The sequence below is a fragment of the Mobula hypostoma genome, chromosome X1, assembly GCF_963921235.1.
Source record: "Mobula hypostoma chromosome X1, sMobHyp1.1, whole genome shotgun sequence".
NCBI lineage: Eukaryota > Metazoa > Chordata > Chondrichthyes > Myliobatiformes > Myliobatidae > Mobula > Mobula hypostoma.
In genome coordinates, this window is record NC_086128.1 from 7,085,327 (window position 1) to 7,105,589 (window position 20,263).

The window sequence follows — 20,263 nt, forward strand, 5'->3', positions numbered from 1 at the left end:
CATCTCTTGCCCTCATATTTATTTATTTATTTCTCTTTATCCCATAGCCTCTCACACATCCGGCAAAGAGATTTGATTCAAATGGTCTTCTGTGGCGTCTTCTAGAATTGCTATCTCTCTCTCAAATGCTGACTCTCTCACCTTCTTTCTCTACCACACTTTTTTGTTTGCCTAGGCACAGCTCAAATGCCATCTATAAATTTGCTGATGATACAACTGTTGTTGGCAGAATCTCAGATGGTGACGAGAGGGTGTATGGAACTGGAAGAGATAGCGGAGGTACTTAATGAGTACTTTGCTTCCGTATTCACTACGGAAAAAGACCTTGGCGACTGTAAGAATGACTTACAGTGGACTGAAAAGCTTGAGCATATAGACATTAAGAAAGAGGATGTGCTGGAGCTTTTGGAAAGCATCAATTTGGATAAGTCACTGGGACCGGATGAGATACACCTCAGACTACTGTGGTAAGCGAGGGAGGAGATTGCTGAGCCTCTGACGATGATCTTTGCATCATCAATGGGGACGGGAGAGGTTCTAGAGGATTGGAGGGTTGCAGGTGTTGTTCCCTTATTCAAGAAAGGGAGTAGAGATAGCCCAGGAAATTATAGACCAGTGAGTCTTACTTCAGTGGTTGGTAAGTTGATGGAGAAGATCCTGAGAGGCAGAATTTATGAACACTTGGAGAGGCATAATATGATTAGGAATAGTCAGCATGGCTTTATCAAAGGTAGGTCGTGCCTTACGAGCCTGATTGAATTTTTTGAGGATGTGACTAAACACATTGATGAAGGTAGAGCAGTAGATGTAGCGTATGTGGATTTTAGCAAGGCATTTGATAAGGTACCTCATGCAAGGCTTATTGAGAAAGTAAGGAGCCATGGGATCCAAGGGGACCTTGCTTTGTGGATCCAGAATTGGCTTGGCCATAGAAGGCAAAGAATGGTTGTAGACGGGTCATATTCTGCATAGAGGTTGGTGACCAGTGGTGTACCTCAGGGATCTGTTCTGGGATCCCTTCTGGGATAAATGACCTAAATGAGGAAATGGAGGGATGGATTAATAAATTTGTTGATGACACAAAGGTTGGGGGTGTTGTGGATAGTGTGGAGGGCTGTCAGAGGTTACAGCAGGACATCAATAGGATGCAAAACTGGGCTGAGAAGTGGCAGATGGAGTTCAACCCAGATAAGTGTGAGGTGGTTCATTTTGATAGGTCAAATATGATGGCAGAATATAGTATTAATGGTAAGACTCTTGGCAGTGTGGAGGATCAGAGGGATCTTGGGGTCTGAGTCCATCAGACATTCAAAGCTGCTGCGTAGGTTGACTCTGTGGTTAAGAAGGCATATGGTAAATTGGCCTTCATCAACCATGGGATTGAGTTCAAGAGCCTAGAGGTAATATTACAGCTGTATAGTACCCTGTTCAGACCCCACTTGGAGTAACGTGCTCAGTTCTGGTCACCTCACTACAGGAAGGATGTGGAAACCATAGAAAGGGTGCAGAGGAGATTTACAAGGATGTTGCCTGGATTGGGGAGCATGCCTTATGAGAATAGGTTGAGTGAACTCGGCCTTTTCTCCTTGGAGCAACGGAGGATGAGAGGTGACCTGATAGAGGTGTATAAGACGATGAGAGGCATTGATCATGTGGATAGTCAGAGGCTTTTTCCCAGGGCTGAAATGGCTAACACGAGAGGGCACATTTTTAAGGTGCTTAGAAGTAGGTACAGAGGAGATATCAGGGTTAAGTTCTTTATGCAGAGAGAGTGAGTGCGTGGAAAGGGCTTCCAGCAACAGTGGTGGAGGTGGATAGAATAGGGTCTTTTAAAAGACTCTTGGATAGGTACATGGAGCTTAGAAAAACAGAGGGCTATGGGTAACCCTTGGTAATTCCTAAAGTAAGTACGTGTTCGGCACAGCATTGTGGGCTGAAGCACCTGTATTGTACTGTAGGTTTTCTATGTTTCTATGTTTCTAAGAGTGAGATATACCAGCTAGTGGAGTGGTGTCACAGCAACAACCTGGCACTCAACGTCAGTCAGACGAAAGAGCTGATTGTGGACTTCAGGAAGGGTAAGATGAAGGAACACATACCAATCCTCATAGAGGGATCAGAAGTGGAGAGAGTGAACAGCTTTAAGTTCCTGGGTGTCAAGATCTCTGAGGATCTAACCTGGTCCCAACATATTGATGCAGTTATAAAGAAGGCAAGACAGCAGCTATACTTCATTAGGAGTTTGAAGAAATTTGGTATGTCAACAAATACACTCAGAAACTTATATAGATGTACTGTGGAGAGCATTCTGACAGGCTGCATCACTGTCTGGTACCTGGGGGCTACTGCACAGGACCGAAAGAAGCTGCAGAGCTCCATCATAGGCACTAGCCTCTAGTATCCAGGACATCATCAAAGAGCGATGCCCCAGAAAGGTGGCATCCATTGTTAAGGACCCCCTATCACCCTCTTCTCAATCTTACCATCAGGGAGGAGGTACAGAAGCCTGAAGACACACATTCAATGATTCAGGAACAGCTTCTTCCCCTCTGCCATCCGATTCCTGAATGGACATTGAACCCTTGGACACTATCTCACTACTTCTCTTATTTCTCTTATTGCACTACTTATTTAATTTAACTATGTAATATATATACATTTACTGTAATTCACAGTTTGTTCCTTTTCTGTTATTATGTATGACATTGTACTGCTGCAAAGTTAACAAATTTCAGGACATATGCCGGTAATATTAAAGCTGGTTCTGATTCTGATTCTGTCACACTTATTCTCCTCATTCGCTCCTCTCTTACACACATTTGTGTTCTCATTACAGGAGTGTGGGGTGACCAGAAGTGTCTGAATGATCTGCAGTACATATGTAAACGGACAAACACCTCAGTAATAAAGCCTCCTGTACTGCCACCACCCTCTGTACAATATGGGGGTTGCCCAAAGGGATGGATTCCATTTGTAAATAAGGTATAGTCCAGGACTTTGTTTTGTTTAGGCTGTGTTCATTGTACTTGCCAGCATATCATTCTTTAACAGACCTCATTCTCATTAGGGATTGGTCCAATTTCTGCGCCATTAGTCAATGTGTGACAGGGTCCTGAACATTAATCAGTTTTTGAATGGATGAATGAATTAGTCCATATGTTCAGTCTTGCTGGTATTGAACAGAGGACGGCAGACCTGACCTAGGGGCCCAAATTCACTTGTACGTTCAAGTATAAAGTAATTTAAATTCAAGCAAAATAGTGACAGTAGTGAAACTTGACATTAAAAATGTTGGAAGTAGTTAGTACCTGTGGGCAGAAAAAACTGTTGACATTTCAGAACGGAAAACAGCTCTGTATCTCATACAGAGGAAGGTAGCTCTCCGTCCCAGAACATCATTGCAAGGTTTCCATGGGGCAGTATCCTTGAACCAGCCATCTTCAGCTTCAATGTCCTCCTTCTTCTGCAAATTCAGAAGCCTGGATGTTTCCTGATGATTGCGCAGTGTTCAGTTCCAACTGCAAATCCTCAGAAAATAAAACAGATTCTACTGCATGCAGCAGAACCTAGACAATATTTAGGGCTGTAACACACACCCCACAAATGTGCCAGGAATTGGCTGTCTCCAATGAGAAAGTCTAAAACCCTGCCTTTGACATTCAGTGCCATGAATCTCATCAACATTCTGGGGTCGCCATTCACTTGAAACTCCACGTAAACACCATGCCTATAAGGGCAAGTCCGGTACATGACGGGATTCTCTCCTGGATGAGTGCAGTTCTAGCAAGTCTCATGAAGCTCAACACCATCCAGGATAAAGTAATTCTCATGATAGGTACCCATCCACCACCCTATATATTCACCCCCTGCACCAGTGGCAGCAGTATGTACCACCTGCAAAATGTGCCTTAGTTACTCACTTCGGCTACTTTGACAGCACCTACCAATCTATAACCTTTACCACCGAGAAAGTCAAGGACAACAGACACCTTCAGGTTACTCTCTGTTGGATTAGACTCTTTAATTATTATTTTCTTTTCATCCTAACTGTTAATTGCTTGCTTGTGTTCTATATAACTACTTATGTACATGTAACTGTTTAGTATATTTTCTAGTGGCCACAGTATGTATTTGCAGTTATTCAGTGTGTCCCCTGGTGCTTGCAGTTCTTTGCAAGTTCTGGAAGCTTCTCTTGGTATTGCATTATTTGAATAGGGGCTATCTCATTGGTTGACTCTGATCTACGAATTTGAATGGTATGTTTCTTATCTATGAGGTATAAAAAGAGCTGACCATGCTGCTCTGCCATCTTTTCTCCTTCTCTCTCTTCCCTTACTAGATCTCTGCTTCTGCAGCTCCATATTTCCAATTCTCTTTGTTCTACTAATGCTTAATAAAATGATCATGAAGCAACAAGTTTTATGCCTCTTTCTTGACTTCCGAAAGAACCTTGGATTAAAAACATCAGAATCCAACAATTTGGCGTAGTCGGCAGGATGGTTGCGAAGATTTAAGGACTTGGAAGAATCCCAGATGAAGTGGAAAATTTCAGCGCCTAAAGAAAGGAGGTAAGAGCTTCTCCTAATCCCAAATTGTCTGAGAGAAAACCTAGTTCTGGCTTCAATGCGGATGGAAGTAGGAGTGAGGAACTACTACGTTACTATTTTGAGAAAACAGATCTGTAAAAATTAAATACGTGCAAGCCAGTGGAGCGCAGAAGAAAGTTATTAAATATGTGCAAGCGGTGGAGCGCGAAATACATGCAAGCCAGTGGAGCGCGGAAAAAGATTAAATACATGCAAGTGTTGGAGCGCGAAATACGTGCAAGCCAGTGGAGCGCGAAACTAATTAAATACGTGCAAGTGGTGGAGCGCAAAATATATGCAAGCCAGTGGAGCGCAGAAAAAAATCAAATATGCACGAGCAGTAGGATTCAATATGTGCAAGCCAGTGAAGTGTGTGAGAAAACTTTGGTTGCATTTCAACCTACTGAAATTTCACTTGGAATCTATTAATACATCGAGATTGCAGTCAAAGTAACAAAAAGTAAGTACAATTAAAACAATGGCCAAATTTGTGAAACCTGATACAAGCTCTTACCTGAATAAAACATCTCAATTTGATAAAATTAATGAAAAATCCGGATTAAAAATGCCAACAATGTTATGTTTATTATGAATAAGAAGTTATGTGATATGATCCAGAAATTGCCTGAGGGAAAGAAGAAACCTGAGCTAAAGATAAGAAGACGAGGTTGGCTTGATCGAGTGTGTGAGCAAATAAGAAAAGTCAACGGGGCAAGTAAAGACATTTACTAATTGATTGGGAAAGAAATGTGACAAACTATAAAAACAGCATAATATAGACAGTAAGAAGTCCTAAAGAGCAAATCTCTGCATTAACTGAACAAATGAAAGAACAAATTGACATGCAGTGTACGGAGCTCCAAAGCAGATTGAACCAGTTTGAAAAAGTGGAGCAGGGACCTCAAGTGGGCCGTCCTGCTGATGACGCTTCTGGTGATGCTGCCAGTGATGACACTACTGACGCTCCTCGTTCGGACACAGGCAGTTCTCCGAGACAATGACATCATCCGAATTCTGAAGAATTACAGCCTACATGGGACAATCCTCAGAGACAGTGACACCATCTGAACTCCAAGGAACTGCAGGATGGACATGGCATTGACTCTACAGCAGCCCCTAGTGACTCAAGTGAGGATGACAGCGATGAAAAAATAAGATGGGCAGCAATGTCAAAGCTTCCTCCAATAAAGACCAAGGGAGTGAAGGTACACAGGACTGAAGATGAAACCTATGAAAGGAGACTGACAGTGGATTACTAGGTTGCTGATCAATGTATTAATGAGCTAACCCCTATAGTGGCAGATCCATCAACTATTGCTCAACCGCTCAACAATCTGCTGAAGGACATAAAGTGCTCAGACAACCCTGTGACCCTTAATGAAGAACAACTGAAAATGTTTCAGACTTTAAAGATGACATTTGTGTACTGCACCTGCATTAAGAATCCCTTATACAGGTAAACCATTTACCCTGTGTGTCAATGAGAAACACAATGGCAGTCTTTACTCAAGAATATGGAGACCAACATCATTCTGTTGGTTATTACTCTGCTAAATTGGATAATGTACAATTAGGATGGGGTCTGTATTTACGAGTAGTGCAGGCAACCTACCTGGCAGTTATGGCTGTTTCTAGCACTGTGTTTGATCAAGTATTAGCTGTTCAATATCCACACTCAGTACACACTTTACTGACTATGATTAGGGTCTCCCAAGTAACAGCTGCTTGGTGGTCCAAGTCATCTGCTGTTCTTGAGGCACCTAATATTATCATTTAACAAGCGTGTTCGGTGAATACAGCTACACAGATACCATCGGGTGTGAAAGACTATGGTGACCATGGATGTGCAAGGACAATGGCATGCCATGAAGATGCAAATTATTACAAAGAAATGTCCTCATCGAACCTGGGTCTGATTCTGTACACTGATGGCTCCTCAACGATTGAGAGAGGAATTCGAATTGCTGGATGGGAAGTTGTTACTGAAACCGAAATGCTGGCATCAGGAAACAAGGCTTCTGGCACCTCTGTGCAAGAGGCAGAACTAAAAGCTTTGATTGAAGCCTATAAGTTGGCAGAAGGAAGATCAACAAATATCTACACTGATTCTCAATATGCTTTTGGAGTTGTTTGTGATTTTGGAAACTTATAGACACAAAGAGGATTTCTTATGGCTGTTGGAACCCCAATCAAGAATGGCCAACTTGTACAAGAACTTATAGATGTCATACAACTGCTATCTAAATTTGTTGTATTAAAATGTAGAAGCTCCCCCAAAATGTCTACAATGGAAAGCCACGGAAATGCATACATGGATGAAATTGCAAAATACAGCACATGGGAAGAAGTAAAAGAAATAAAAGAACTACCAAGAACAAATACAGTGAACCTGACAACTGGAATTATGGAAATGAAGTTGAACTCTATACCATAGATGAACATGCATGATATTCGAGAGATGCAAGTTCAATGCTCTAACAAGAAAAGTAGGTCTGGATAGAGAATGGTGGGAAATTAAACAGTGATGGAGTATGAAGATATGGCACTAGTCATAGACGAGTAGCTCCAATTATGTTGCTTCCTTATCTGGCACAGCAGATACACTCCCCAGGACATATTGGAGTGGAAAAGATGATTGACAGGTTCTTCCAATGATGGTGAAATCCAAAGTTCGGGGCACAAGCTCGACAAACATCTAAAAGATGCGCAACGTTCCAGAAAACAAATCCTGAAACAGCAGAAAAACAACCACAATTAAGTACTCCTGCCAAAGTGTCAAGGATACTCAACCGTACTGGTAATAGTGGACAAGTTTTCTAGATGGGTGGAAGATATTCCAGCGAAGAAAGCTACTGCCACACACACAGCAAAAACTCTGTTTAAGAACTATCTTCCTAGATGGGGATTGCTATGTCACATCAACTCCGACCAAGGAACATGTTTCACATTTATTTATTTATTTACTTCTTGTGACTCAACATGAATAGGCCCTTCTGGCCCTTTGAGGCACGCTACCCAGCAGTACCCTGATTTAATCGTAGCCGAATCACAGGACAATTTACAATGGCAATTAACGTACCAACTGGTACATCTTTAGACTGTGGGTGGCATCCGGAGAAAACCCATGTGGACATCTGGAAAATATACAAACTCCTTACAGGCAGAGGTGGGAATTGAAACCAGGTTGACTGTACTGTAAAGCATTGTGCCAGCCACCGTGCTACCATGCCTCCTGGGAGAGTTTGTCAAGAATTCTGTCGACTGATGAACATTAAATGACCTTTTCATTGTCCACATCGCCCAGTCATGAGGATAAGTCGAACAAATAAATAGAATTATCAAATGACTGACTAAGTATCACAAGGAAGGCATACCACGGCTTATGGCTCTTCCTATGAAGCATCAAGGCAACCCCAAACAAGAAAACTAAACTGTCCATTTGAGGTAGTAACAAGGTGTCCTATGTCACTGATGGGAGCTCTCAATTTCCAAGAGACTGATATACACGTTATAGCCGACAGTTCAGTTAACTATCGTGTGAAACTAACCCAAGCTGTACAGTCTGTTTCTCAACAGATTTCTGCCGCTTGGAGTGTTCCAAGAGGAGGATGACAAACCCTGATTCCTGGTGAGGGCATCCTGATTAAGAAACCACATAAGGAACCACTGGGAACTCGACGGAAAGATCTTTATCAAGTGCCTTTAATGACTAACTCAGTGGTGAAGGTAGAAGGTAAAAGTAAGTGGATACACGCCAGCCACCGCAAGAGAGCTAAGGTGGTGCCCAATGAGGACAATAAGCACTGTGGTTAAAGTGCTAATAACCTTTGACCTACTGCGTATGCTGCTGGGCTACAGTGAGCAAATCACAAACCAACCAGAAGACTTCATACAGACTTGACGACTACTAGACTTTCTGAAGTTTATTCTGATATTAGTTGTTATCATATTTTTGCCAGTTCCCCCTACTTACAATGAGTGCGAAGTCATACTAATATGCTTTATCATAATTTGCATCCTTTTTACTTGTCTGAGGGTGATCATTAATTGAGTAATTCAAACTCACTAATCTGTCTAACAATGACATGATCCTATAAATACTTTGAAGAATATATAACCTTTGATATTTTCATTACTTAAGTAATTTTTGACTATTTTATACTTAACATAGATACCACAAGTTTTTTGCCTCTTAATTTTCAAATGTAATGATTTTAAATGTGTGATTTAGAATCAAAGGGGGCAGGGTTGTTGGATTAGACTGTTTAATTGTTTTGTTTTTGCATCTTAACAATTAGTTGCTTGCTTGTATTCCATATAACTACTTATATACACATAACTGTTTAGTACAGTTTGTATCCTAGTGCTCACAGTATGTTTATGCATTTGATCAATGCTTACAACGCTTTAGTGTTTTGCAAGTTTTGGAAGCTTCTCTTGCTATTGTATTATTTGAATGTGGGCTATCTGATTGGTTGACTCTTATCTATGAATTTGAATGGACTGTGTCTTATCTATGGGGCATAAAAAGAGCTGACCACGCTAACCCGCCATCTTTGCTCCTTCTCTCTTTTCCCTTACTAGACCTCTGCTTCTGCAGCTCTACATTTCCAATTCTCTTTCTTCTACCTAGTGCTAAATAAAATGATCATGAAGCAACAAGTTTTATGCCTCCTTCTTGACTTCCGAAAGAACCTTGGATTAATAACATCAGAATCCAACACCTCCAAGTCCCAGAGCATCCAGACTTCAAAATATAACACCAATCCTCTAACATTGCTCAATTTAAATTCTAAAACTCCCCAGGTAACCGCACTGTGGGAGTGCTTTTACCAGATGGATCAGAACAGGGTTGTAACCAGGACTGTAATGGACTTTATTAAGACAGTTGTAGATGAATGTATCCCCACTAAATGGTTCAGAGTCTTCCCAATCAGAAACCATGGATGAACCATGAGATCCGAAATTTTGCTGAGGGCCAGATCGGAGGCAATCAAGTCTAGAGACCAAGAATGCTACAAGAGGTGCAGGTTTGATCTCTGGAAAACCATCTCACAGGCAAAGTGGAGATTCTGGACCCAATGAGGGATGCTCGACAGCTGTGGCAGGGTTTGAATGGTATAACCTCCTACAAAGTTAAATCAAGTGATATGGGGGACAGTAGGCCTTTACATCTAGGTGAGCTCAGTGCTTTCTATGTTCACTTTGACTATCAGAACATGAAGGAACCATTGCGAACCCCCACATTTCCTGACGATCATCTCAGTACCTAAAGCTGATGTGTGGGCTGGCTTCTGAAGGGTGAATCCAAGGAAAACATTCAGCCCAGATGGGGTATCTGGCCATGTACTAAAGCCCCATGCTGACCAACTGGCTGGTGTGTTTACAGAGAACTTTAACCTCTCCTGCTCAAGAGGCAAGCTTGGATCCACTCCAATTGGCCTACCGGAGCAACAGGTCTACAGCAGATGCCATCTAATTGGCTCTTCACACAACCCTGGAACATTTGGGCAGTAAAGATACATACATCAGGATGCTCTTTATCGATTACAGCTCAGCATTTAATACCACCGTCAATAAACAAATCAATAAGTTCCAAGACCTTGACCTCAGTACCTCCTTGTGCAATTGGATCCTGGATTTCTTCACTTGTAGATCCCAGTCAGTTTGGATTGGCAACAACACCTCCACAATCTCCATCAGCCCAGGTGCACCACAGGGCTGTGTGCTTACCACCTGCTCTACTTGTTTTACACCTTTGACTGCGTGGCCATATTCAATGCCATATTCAGGTTTGCTGATGACACCACTGTTGGGATCGTATCAAAGGCAGTGTTGAATCAGCAAAAAACAGGGAGATTAAAAATCTGGTTGAGTGGTGTCATAACAACAATTCTCACTCAATGTCAGCAAGACCAAGGAACTGATTGTAGACTTCAGGGGAGGGAGACCAAAGGTCTATGAGCCAGTCCTAATTGGACTGGGTGTTACTATTTCAGAGAACCTTGCCCGGGCCCCGCATGTGAATGTAATTGCAAAGAAAACACGACAGCACTTCTACTTCCTTAGGAGCCAGCAGAGATTAAGCATGATATCTAAAACTTTGACAAACGTCTATAGATGTGTAGTGGAGAGTGTATTGACTGGCTACAGCATGGTCTGGTATGGGAACACCAATGCCTTTAAATGGAAAATCCTACAAAAGGTAGTGGATTCAGCCCAGTATATCACGGTTAAAACCCTCCCAAACATTGATCACATCTACATGAAATATTGCTGTAGAAAAACATCATCCATTATCCGAGATCCTCACCACTCAGGCCATGCTCTTTTCTCACTGCTGCCGTCAGTTAGCGGGTACAGGAGCCTCAGGACTCACACCACCAGGTTCAAGAATAGTTACTACCCCTCAACCATCAGGCTGTTGAACAACAGGGGATAACTACACTCTTTTGCCCATCCATTGAGAAGTTCCCACAACCAATGATCTCACTTTAAGTCTCTATCTTGTTATTTTGTGTTCTGGTTATTTATCACTATCTATTTTGTTTGCATTTGCACAGTTTGTTGTCTTCTGCACTTTACTTGATCTTTCATTGATCCTGTTATAGTTACTGTTCTATAGATTTGCTGAGTATGCCCACAGGAAAATGAATCTCAGGGTTGTATATGGTGACTTATGTAGTCTGATAATAAAATTTACTTTGAACTTTGAGACAAGGTAGAAGGTCAGTTATGATCTGATCTCAAAGCCCCAGGTGTACTGCTCCTGCTCCTGCTTATTATGTTCTGTTAACCACTGGAAAGCAAACAGGTTCACCTACTGATAGGATGTACCTTGACTGTCACAACTTCTTTTTTTATGCCCAAAAGTTTTATAAAAGCATTCAAAGAAAAGTGTGAAGTGAATTTTTTCATGCCCTGGTAATTTTTTTTTCCAGCAGAGTCTTGTAGATTAATAGCAAATTCTTAGAGGGTAACAAACTGTACGTACCCCTGGAGAGTTGGCAACCCTTTCCCAACCTGATGACCCATTTGGTTCAGTTGGGATTGCAGGAATTATGTTTACTTCAGCATTTTAGGAGTGTAAAAGTTGACCTAACAGCTCCCAAGGACAGGGATTTAGACAAGGAGATGAAAGCAGAGAGATGAAGCATACTGACTTATCTAGTGTGTAGTGTATAAATTGCAATGTACATTTTGATTTCTAGGAACTCCTGAAGGCTGAAACAACCCGTGCTTCCATTGCACATCACCACAGACCCTGCATCACTGTGTTGTGTGCACAGGGCACACCTGAGTCTTGGGGTTCAGGGTCACCCCTCTTCCAATAAGTCCTCACTCCTCTGGATCACTGCATGGCTCAGCCACCAGGGGGTTTCAGGTGTGGCCTCTCATCCTTCGCATCAGCGATATGAAGGTCATCAGCCATCCTCAGTGCCTGGATTAGGGAGGAGGCTGCTCACCCCTTGTCAGTTTCAAGCTGCTAGATATGAGGACAAACCACTGAAGTTCTCCCTGCAGTGAAATAGTCTGCAAAGGTTCTCTACATGTGGGCAATGCCCATACACTTGACATTGGATAATGAAGGATGCCTTCAGTGGGGGGAGAAGTGCCGGGGAGAAAAGAGCAGAGATAAAATGAAAACTGTTCTCTGTACCCCTCTCTCTCCCCTTGCCCTTTCCTTTGCTGTATTACCTTATGATCTTTGTGCTGACCTCTCTAACCAATCAATTCTTACTCTCTTTTTCCAGTTCCTTCGTTCTTCTCTCTTGCTCTCTGCACTCTATAACCTACCTGGAAAGGGGAAGGGAAGGTAAGGAGGCTGAAGGAGATAATGCTGGGGTGTGGGCCCAATACTTTATGTTGATGAATTGATTGTCCAAATCATAAAGTCGTACACATACGTAGGACTGATCAGCCTAACTAGGTGAAATACTATTGGTGGCATATGTTTGTGGTAGATCATAATCAGCCTAACAATCCGTCTACCTCTTCACACCGTCCAACTACAGAGCGATGCAAAAACAACATGTTCTTTATTCATTTCTTTCTTTCCTCTTTTCCTACATTTTCTCCTGATCTCTTGCTCATCTCTCCTCAGTGCTACCAGATAAATGGATATACTAAAATGGATCGTCTTAACTGGATTGAAGCGAAGGCTGCTTGTGAGAGAGCAGGAGGGCTACTGGCAACAATCTCCAATTACCACGAGCAAGGTATCAACCCTGCATCCATTCTCAGTTTTGCACCAAGTTCCCATGTTTAACTTTGGTTTAATTTGACCTGTTTGAGAGGGTCTGTTCAATGGGATTGTCCCCTGACTTTAGTAATTTATCCCTATTCTGTCTCACACTCCATCCTATTGGCAAGATTCGTCAATGAGGAACATAAACAGTAGAGGGTTACTCATGATAGGAAGAGGTACATTCAAATATGTGTATAACAAACGTACAGGTATGCATACATAGTTGTAGTTCCTGTGGTTAAATAAGCTCACAATCTGTGAACCAATAACAGACGGAAATGCACAAATGCACACGTAGACTCTTGTCTCGAGTTTAACAGTTTTAGTCAGAAGAGCAAGCCCGTGATTTAGCTTGTGTCACTCACACTCTGGTAATCTCTGTGATGGAGATCAGCTGTTCAGAATGGGATTCACAAAGTTAAGAGGCGGCATCATAGTAAGACCAGGGCAGGTTTCTGTGGACCTTTCCACTGTCCTATAATCAAGAAAAGCAGTGTCAAGTGAAGCTGGGACATGATATGGACCTCACAAAACAGTGATATATCAATTTACTTCCTCAAACTTCGCTCTGTTGGTATTTTTCATTCATTTTCTGAATGCAGTTATTACTACATTTATTGCCTGTCTCTAATTGTCTTTAAGAAATTGGTGGTGTGCTTTCTTGAACAAATTCAATCTTTTTAATGCTGATGAGAGGCAGTTCAGGGTTTATTAAATGTCAGTCAGGCACTGTGAGTGGGGATAATTTAGACTTCAGAGGACATTAAATTTCACATAGAAGCCCAACAAGTGGACGGGCATGCTTGCTGTTTTGCCATTGCTCAATATTGGAATTATATTCCCCACATTCTGTCCAGAGCGGTGAGAAGCTCATTCACTGAGCCAGCTCTGAGATTCAACTCCTTGTCCTTTGGTCATTGCCTTCCCTGATCTGTGTCTTCTTTATATCAGCCTTTATAACAGCCATGCTTCCGAACATCACCTTTGACCTCTGGATTGGGTTGCACGACATGAGCAAGGACTTCCAGTGGCTACAGAAGAAACCATTGAAGTACATCAACTGGGCTCCTGGTGAGCCTTCAGGCCAGCACGCCTCCTCCGCGTCCAGTGATCTGGTAGGTTGCACTTCTTGGCCTGCTTCCATTCAGCTGATCTGTGAATGACGTTGACTGGCGTGCTGCATATCTTCACCCTTCTCTAGGCAGCACAATCGTGCAGCTGGTAGAATTACTGTCTCACATCTCCTGAGACCCAGGTTCAATCCTGACCTCTGGTGCTCTCTGTGTGGAGTTTAAGAAGTATCTAGAACTGGGGTTTGCAACCGTTTTTTATGCCATGGACCCTTACCATTAACCGAGGGGTCCATGGGCCCCAGGTTGGGAACCCCTGATCTAGATGAACACTTGAATTGCCAAATAATAGAAGGAAAATGAGGTTAGTACCGATGAAAATAGACACAAAATGCTGGAGGATCTCAGCAAGTCAGGCAGCATCTATGGAAGGGAATCAATAGTTGGTGTTTCAGGCTGAGATCAAAAGGTCTCATTGACTTTTTATTCTCCTCCATAGATGCTCCCTGACTTGCTGATTCCCTCCAGCATCTGTGGAATCTCCTGCGTCCACGTTAGTGTAGATGAGGACTTGATAGATGTATGGCTCCATATCTTTGCATGTTCATCCTGTGGGGTTCCTCTGGGTGCTCCAGTTTCCTCCTGCAGGTTTGTAGATTAATTGGCCAACATAAATTGTAGATAGTAAGTGGGTGGTGGAATCGGGAGTTGATGGGAATGTGAGGACAGTGGGATAGGTGTAAGTGGGCAGGTGAAGAATGCTGCATACTCAGTGGGATGAAAGGCCTGTTTCTGTGCTTTCTGCAGGCTGACTTAGCAAATCTCTTCTCAATTCACTTTCTTCACTCGCAAGTTAACTTTCAGTTGATCTTCTTTAAGGACCTGCAAGGTCCACACTTTGCTTCAGTTGGTCTCAGTTTTCCCAGTCAGGTTGGCTCCCATCCGAGGTCGAGGGCATCCCACTGCAGTTTCTGTGTGCTTTGTTCTGAGGCTGTGCCCTCAGATCCTAGACTCTGCTACCGATGGAAAAGTTTCTATCCATGTCCACTGTTTACAGGGCTTTGACCTGGAACTGTAGGCATTTGCAGTGCCCTGAACACTGTAAAGGGTGAAGCTATCCATTTCTAACCAGGCCCCAGCAAGCTTCCGGCATGAGCAGGAATGCTAGGACGGAGGCTTCCTCACAGAGAAGTGAAAGGACAAGGGACAAAGGGCTCCAATCACGAGGGCCTATCTCTCTAGAGCAGGGGTTCCCAACCTGGTGTCCACAGAACCCTCAGATAATGGTATAAAAAAGATTGAGATTCCTTGCTCTAGAGTCTTGAAGGTGCAGTGGGGATTACAATCAATCATCAGCTGCTGTGGAGACTCTCGGTTATCAGGGTTGAGGCCACTCATGGAAAGAACAAGGTGACGGGCACTTCTGGAGCACAAGAGTCTTTGTGCGAGGTACATGGAAAACCACCCATCAGCAACAAGAGGACAAACCAACAAGAGACAAGTGGTCCTCATGGCCCAATATATTACTGCTTATTTTCCCATGGATGAATTTATAGGCAATTGGCTCAGACCAAATACAAATTCCTCCGCCAGGCCAGCACACACTGAATTTTGTCCTGGAATAGAGTTTAAGCCAACGTTTTCTGATTCAAGTTTTCACACAGAAGGTGGTGGATATGTGGAATGAGCTGCCAGAGGAGATGGGGAGGTAGCTACAATTACAGGTTTTAAAAGTCATTTGGGCAGGTACATGGATAGTAAAGATATTGTGGGATATGGGATATGAATTAGTGTTGATAGGGATCTTGGTCAGCATGCACAAGTTGGGCCCAATGGCATATACATGATGCATCGATGACACTGATGCCCTGAAGCCTGGCCAAGGTATGGTTGTATCCCTGTAGTCACTAATTGGTCAGTCATTTGGCATTCAGTTACTTGGTGCCGAGTCTGCTTCAGAAAGCAACGTTCTGTTCTGGTCATTGTTGGATATCTGATGTCATTTAACCTGAGGACTAAGCTATTGTATTGTCTGTGCAGGTAAACTGCGTGGTGATCTGGCATGCCTTACACCCCCAGTTCACTGGACGTTGGGATGACAGGAGCTGCGCCAATGATAAAAATGGTTACATTTGTCAGAGAAGCAAAGGTATGGTCTATGTAGTGTTCATCCAACTCATTAATTCCAATCTCTGCTCACTCTCCATACTCTGATACTGAGGGGTCTGTATCTTAGCATCTAAAATGGCCAAGTCCAGTTCATTGTTGTGGCATCTGATTAGATAGAATGTAACATGATGAGGGCCATTTCCTGCTCATTTGGTGGCATCCTGTAATCTGACTGGATGTTTCTAAGATAAGTCATGTTGAATATCCAATATAATTTAAGCATTAAATATACAATCCATGGAAGTGACAACCAACCCAATCCACAGAGCTCAGTCCTTGATCCAACTCAGATCTCCAGTTAACCCAGATCCCAACCTTCAGTCCTTGATGCCTACAGTACTCCAATGCTCTGTTCGTGGGGCGCTGTTTCCTCAATGAAAGATACTGGCATGGATAGAGGAATTGGCTGTCAGGCAGGAAGCAGTGAGTGGAAATAAGGGACCTTTTCTGGTTGGCTGCCAGTGACTAGTGGGGCTCAGGGGTCAGTGTTGGAACTGCTAATTTTCACATTGTTTGTCAGTGGTTTAGATAATGGAATTGATGGCTTTGTGGCAAAGTTTGCAGATGATACAAAGATATGCGGAGGGATGGGTAGTGCTGAGGAAACAATGCGATTGCAGCAGGATTTAGACAAATTGGAAGAATGGGCAAAAAAAGTGGCAGATGGAATACAGTGTTGGGAAATGTATCATAATGCATTTTGGTAAAAGGAACAGGAGTGCAGACTGTTATCTAAATGGGGAGAAAATTCAAACATCAGAACTGCAAAGGGACTTAGTAGTATTTATGCAGGACACCCAGAAGTTTAATTCACAGTCTGTGGTAAAGAAGGCAAATGCACTTTTGGCATTTATTTCAAGGGGAATAGAACATAAAAGTAGGGAGATAATGCTGAGCAGAACAGAAATAAGGAGGATTCTTTTTAGCTAAAGAGTGGTGAATCTGTGGAATTCTCTGCCACAGACTGTGGTGGAGGCCAAGTCCATGGGTATATTCAAAGTGGAAGTTGATAGGTTCCTGACTGATCGGGGCATCAAGGGTTATGGTGAGAGGGCAGGTGTATGGGTTTGAATGGGATCAGGGATCAGCCATGATGGAATGGTGGAGTGGAATTGATGGGCTGAATGGCCGAATTCTGCTCCTATGTCTTATGGTCTAATGGTCAAAGGTCCTGATGCCCCAGGCTTCCACCTGGTGGCCTGGTGGTTGTCCCGATTCAGATTGCCAACCCGGGCAATATTCTCTGGGTTAGCCTCACTAATCAGTAAAGCAAGTGGGACCAGGATGTTCAGAGCAGTAATTAGGTTAAAGCCAGAGCACACTTCTTCAGGACTGGCTACTGAGATGCAGAGCCTAGGAATGGTTACAGAAGACAGGTGGGGTCCTGGGGTGGATGCATAGAGAGGGTCAATAGTTAGGTCTGAAGGTCAAGAGATGTCAGACCCAAACATCCACACTTGTGTGTCCCTCTGTTGTCCTTGCTATGTCGTAATCCTTGTTCTGTTGGTGTTTCCACCATGGGGCTGGAAGGAATGTTATGTACATAAGAGAAGAGCAGTAGTAGGCCACTTGCTACCACTACCCACCCCCACCCTCCAAATGGCCGACTACCATTCATCAAGGCTCCTCATTTCTTTTGAGCCAGTTGCCTGGAGCCTTCATTCCTCAATCTTTTGAGCATGTAACTGCCATCAGTGGCCTTGCCTCCCACTGTCTCGAGCCTAGAGAATTTCAGAGGTTCACCACCCTCTGCAAAAAGGAAGTTGCAGCACATATCAGCTTTGAGCAGCTGCCTCCTTACTTTGTAACTGTGTTCACCATGTGCTTTGTTGCACTGACAGAATACAAGTAGTCGAAAATTCACCATTTCCAGCAAAGATGCACTCCACACAAGGCTGAAAAATAAATCTTAGGTCATCTCTTCTGTGTTCCAGAAACAACACACCTCATGTCCATTTGGTTTTGAATCAATGCATCACTTGTCTCTCAGCTCTACTTGACTCCACACGTCCTTGCCAAGGGTTACAGAAAAACAAACTGAATTTGAGAATGAGATCCCAAAGGACTGGTAAAATTCCTGAAAACTTGTAGCACAAAACAGTACTAGAACATCTATGTAGCAACATCAATCGTGGGTTAATGGCAGATGTAGTTTTTCATACATTTTTCATCTGTTTTTATATTCATTCTCAGGACGTGGACATCACTGGTATTTGCACTGTCCCGGGTCTTTCATTAAGAGCAGATACTTATTTATTTATGTAGCGATACAGCGCTGAACAGGCTTTTCCAACCCTTTGAGACCCAGTGCCCCAGCAACCCCCAAAAACCTCAATTTAATCCTCGCCTAATCACGGGGACAATTTACAATGACCAATTAACCTACCAACCAGTACATCTTTAGACTGTGGGAGGAAACGCGAGCACCCAGAGAAACCCCAAACATTCCACAGGGAGGACACACGGAGATATGAGCTGAATTCCAATTTATGAACTTTTAAGATAAGATTCAAGCATGTTTTCTGAATTACTAATCTCTCAGCATAACTACTCAGCACTGTTACCTACTTCATCTGTTACTTAGCAAGCTTCATTGGTGTTAGATTAACACCAGGAAAGAGGGGGTCTAACTCTTTGCCTCTTTCTTGGTCAACTAGCTGGAAGCCTTTTCTTTGAGACAAGAGCCTATCTTCACTTTCCCTTTGACCCAAACTCTTCTTCTTTCACTGCAGACCCATCTCTACCATCCGTACCTGCCAAGTTCCCACCTACCCTCACATCAAAGCTGACCTACATGAACAGCACCTACCGGGTAATTCAGAAGCCCCTCACATGGCAGGAAGCTGCTTGGCTCTGCGAGACTCGGAACGAGACCCTGGTCACCGTGATGGGCCCCTACCATCAGGCTTACCTCACACAGGTCATCAACAGTGTCCAGTTCCCTGTCTGGATTGGACTCTCCAATGAAGAGGTAACTCCAGTGACTGAGGCTCCTCGATTTAATTGTGATCCATCCATCTGCATGGTGGTTGGTTGTAACCTGCAAATAATGTGGGTAAAATGCTGATTTTAATTAATTAATTAATTGATTGGTTGGAGGCGGAGATGGCGGCGCGGTGCAGCGCGCGCGGCCACCTCGGTGGTGATGTCTGTTATTTGTCAAGTAGGGGACCGTGCACAATTCTGATTTGATGGAGACAGACATGAGAGTATGGAGGAACATCTGAAATGCCTGCTTCGCTGCCGCTGTTACTGTGTGGTCCAGAATCTCTGGAGGAAAAGACCCCGAATCCTCGGCTTTGCTTGTTTCGGCGGTCGGGCAAGGTCGAAGGCGCTCGGCAGAGGATGGCGCTCGGGAGGGTGTATCGGAGGGGCTGGTTGGAAGCTCGAAGTTTTCGGACGGACGGACTCAGTGTCGGCTATGGTCGGGTGCTTCCAATGCATCGGCAGTTGTCGGTGCCTGGAGGTTTATGGCAGGGAGTTTCTACCTTTGCCGCCTGCTATTGGGACTATCGGGAGTTGATCGACTCGGGACTTTGAGACTTTTTTTTACCGTGCCCATGGTCTGTTCTTTATCAAATTATGGTATTGCTTTGCATTGCTGTAACTATATGTTATAATTATGTGGTTCTGTCAGTGTTAGTCTTTGGTTTATCCTGTTTTCTGTGATATCACTCTGGAGAAACATTGTATCATTTCTTAATGCATGCATGCATATCTAAATGACAATAAACGAGGACTGAGTGTTCTCATAATCTAATCTAATCTAATTGAGATACAGCACAGAATAGGGCCCAATTTAACCCTAGCCTAACCACAAGATAATTTACTATGACCAATTAACCTACCAACCAGTATGACTTTGGACTGTGGAAGGAAACCCACATAGTCACAGGGAGAACATACAAACTTCTTACAGGCAGTGGTGGGAATTGAACCCGGGTCACCTGTAAAGAATTGTGCTGACCACTACACTGCTGTGCTGCCCATTTCAGATGTGCTGATACTAAGTTGTTGTGAACGTAGAGCATATCACTGTGTTGTAAATGCCAGAATAGCTGAAAAAGTACTGAGATGGGAACCTGAACCACAAGGGTGCAGAAGGTTTGAGAGCCTCAGTGTTGGTAAGGAGGGTTAGTATAGATAGGTGTTTGCTGGTCAGATGGGCTGAAGGGCCTGTTTAGATCACG

General features: G+C 43.3%; 1 protein-coding gene across 1 annotated transcript in view; it reads left to right on the top strand.

Moving 5' to 3' along the window:
• The window catches only part of mrc2 (mannose receptor, C type 2), a 247,310-nt gene that overhangs the window by 187,476 nt on the left and 39,571 nt on the right, over positions 1–20,263 (top strand). The window contains exons 20-24 of the mRNA XM_063037085.1: positions 2,837–2,982; positions 12,691–12,805; positions 13,786–13,949; positions 15,945–16,053; positions 18,806–19,044. Coding sequence (XP_062893155.1) covers positions 2,837–2,982; positions 12,691–12,805; positions 13,786–13,949; positions 15,945–16,053; positions 18,806–19,044 — 773 coding nt within the window. The remainder of the gene's footprint in view (positions 1–2,836; positions 2,983–12,690; positions 12,806–13,785; positions 13,950–15,944; positions 16,054–18,805; positions 19,045–20,263) is intronic.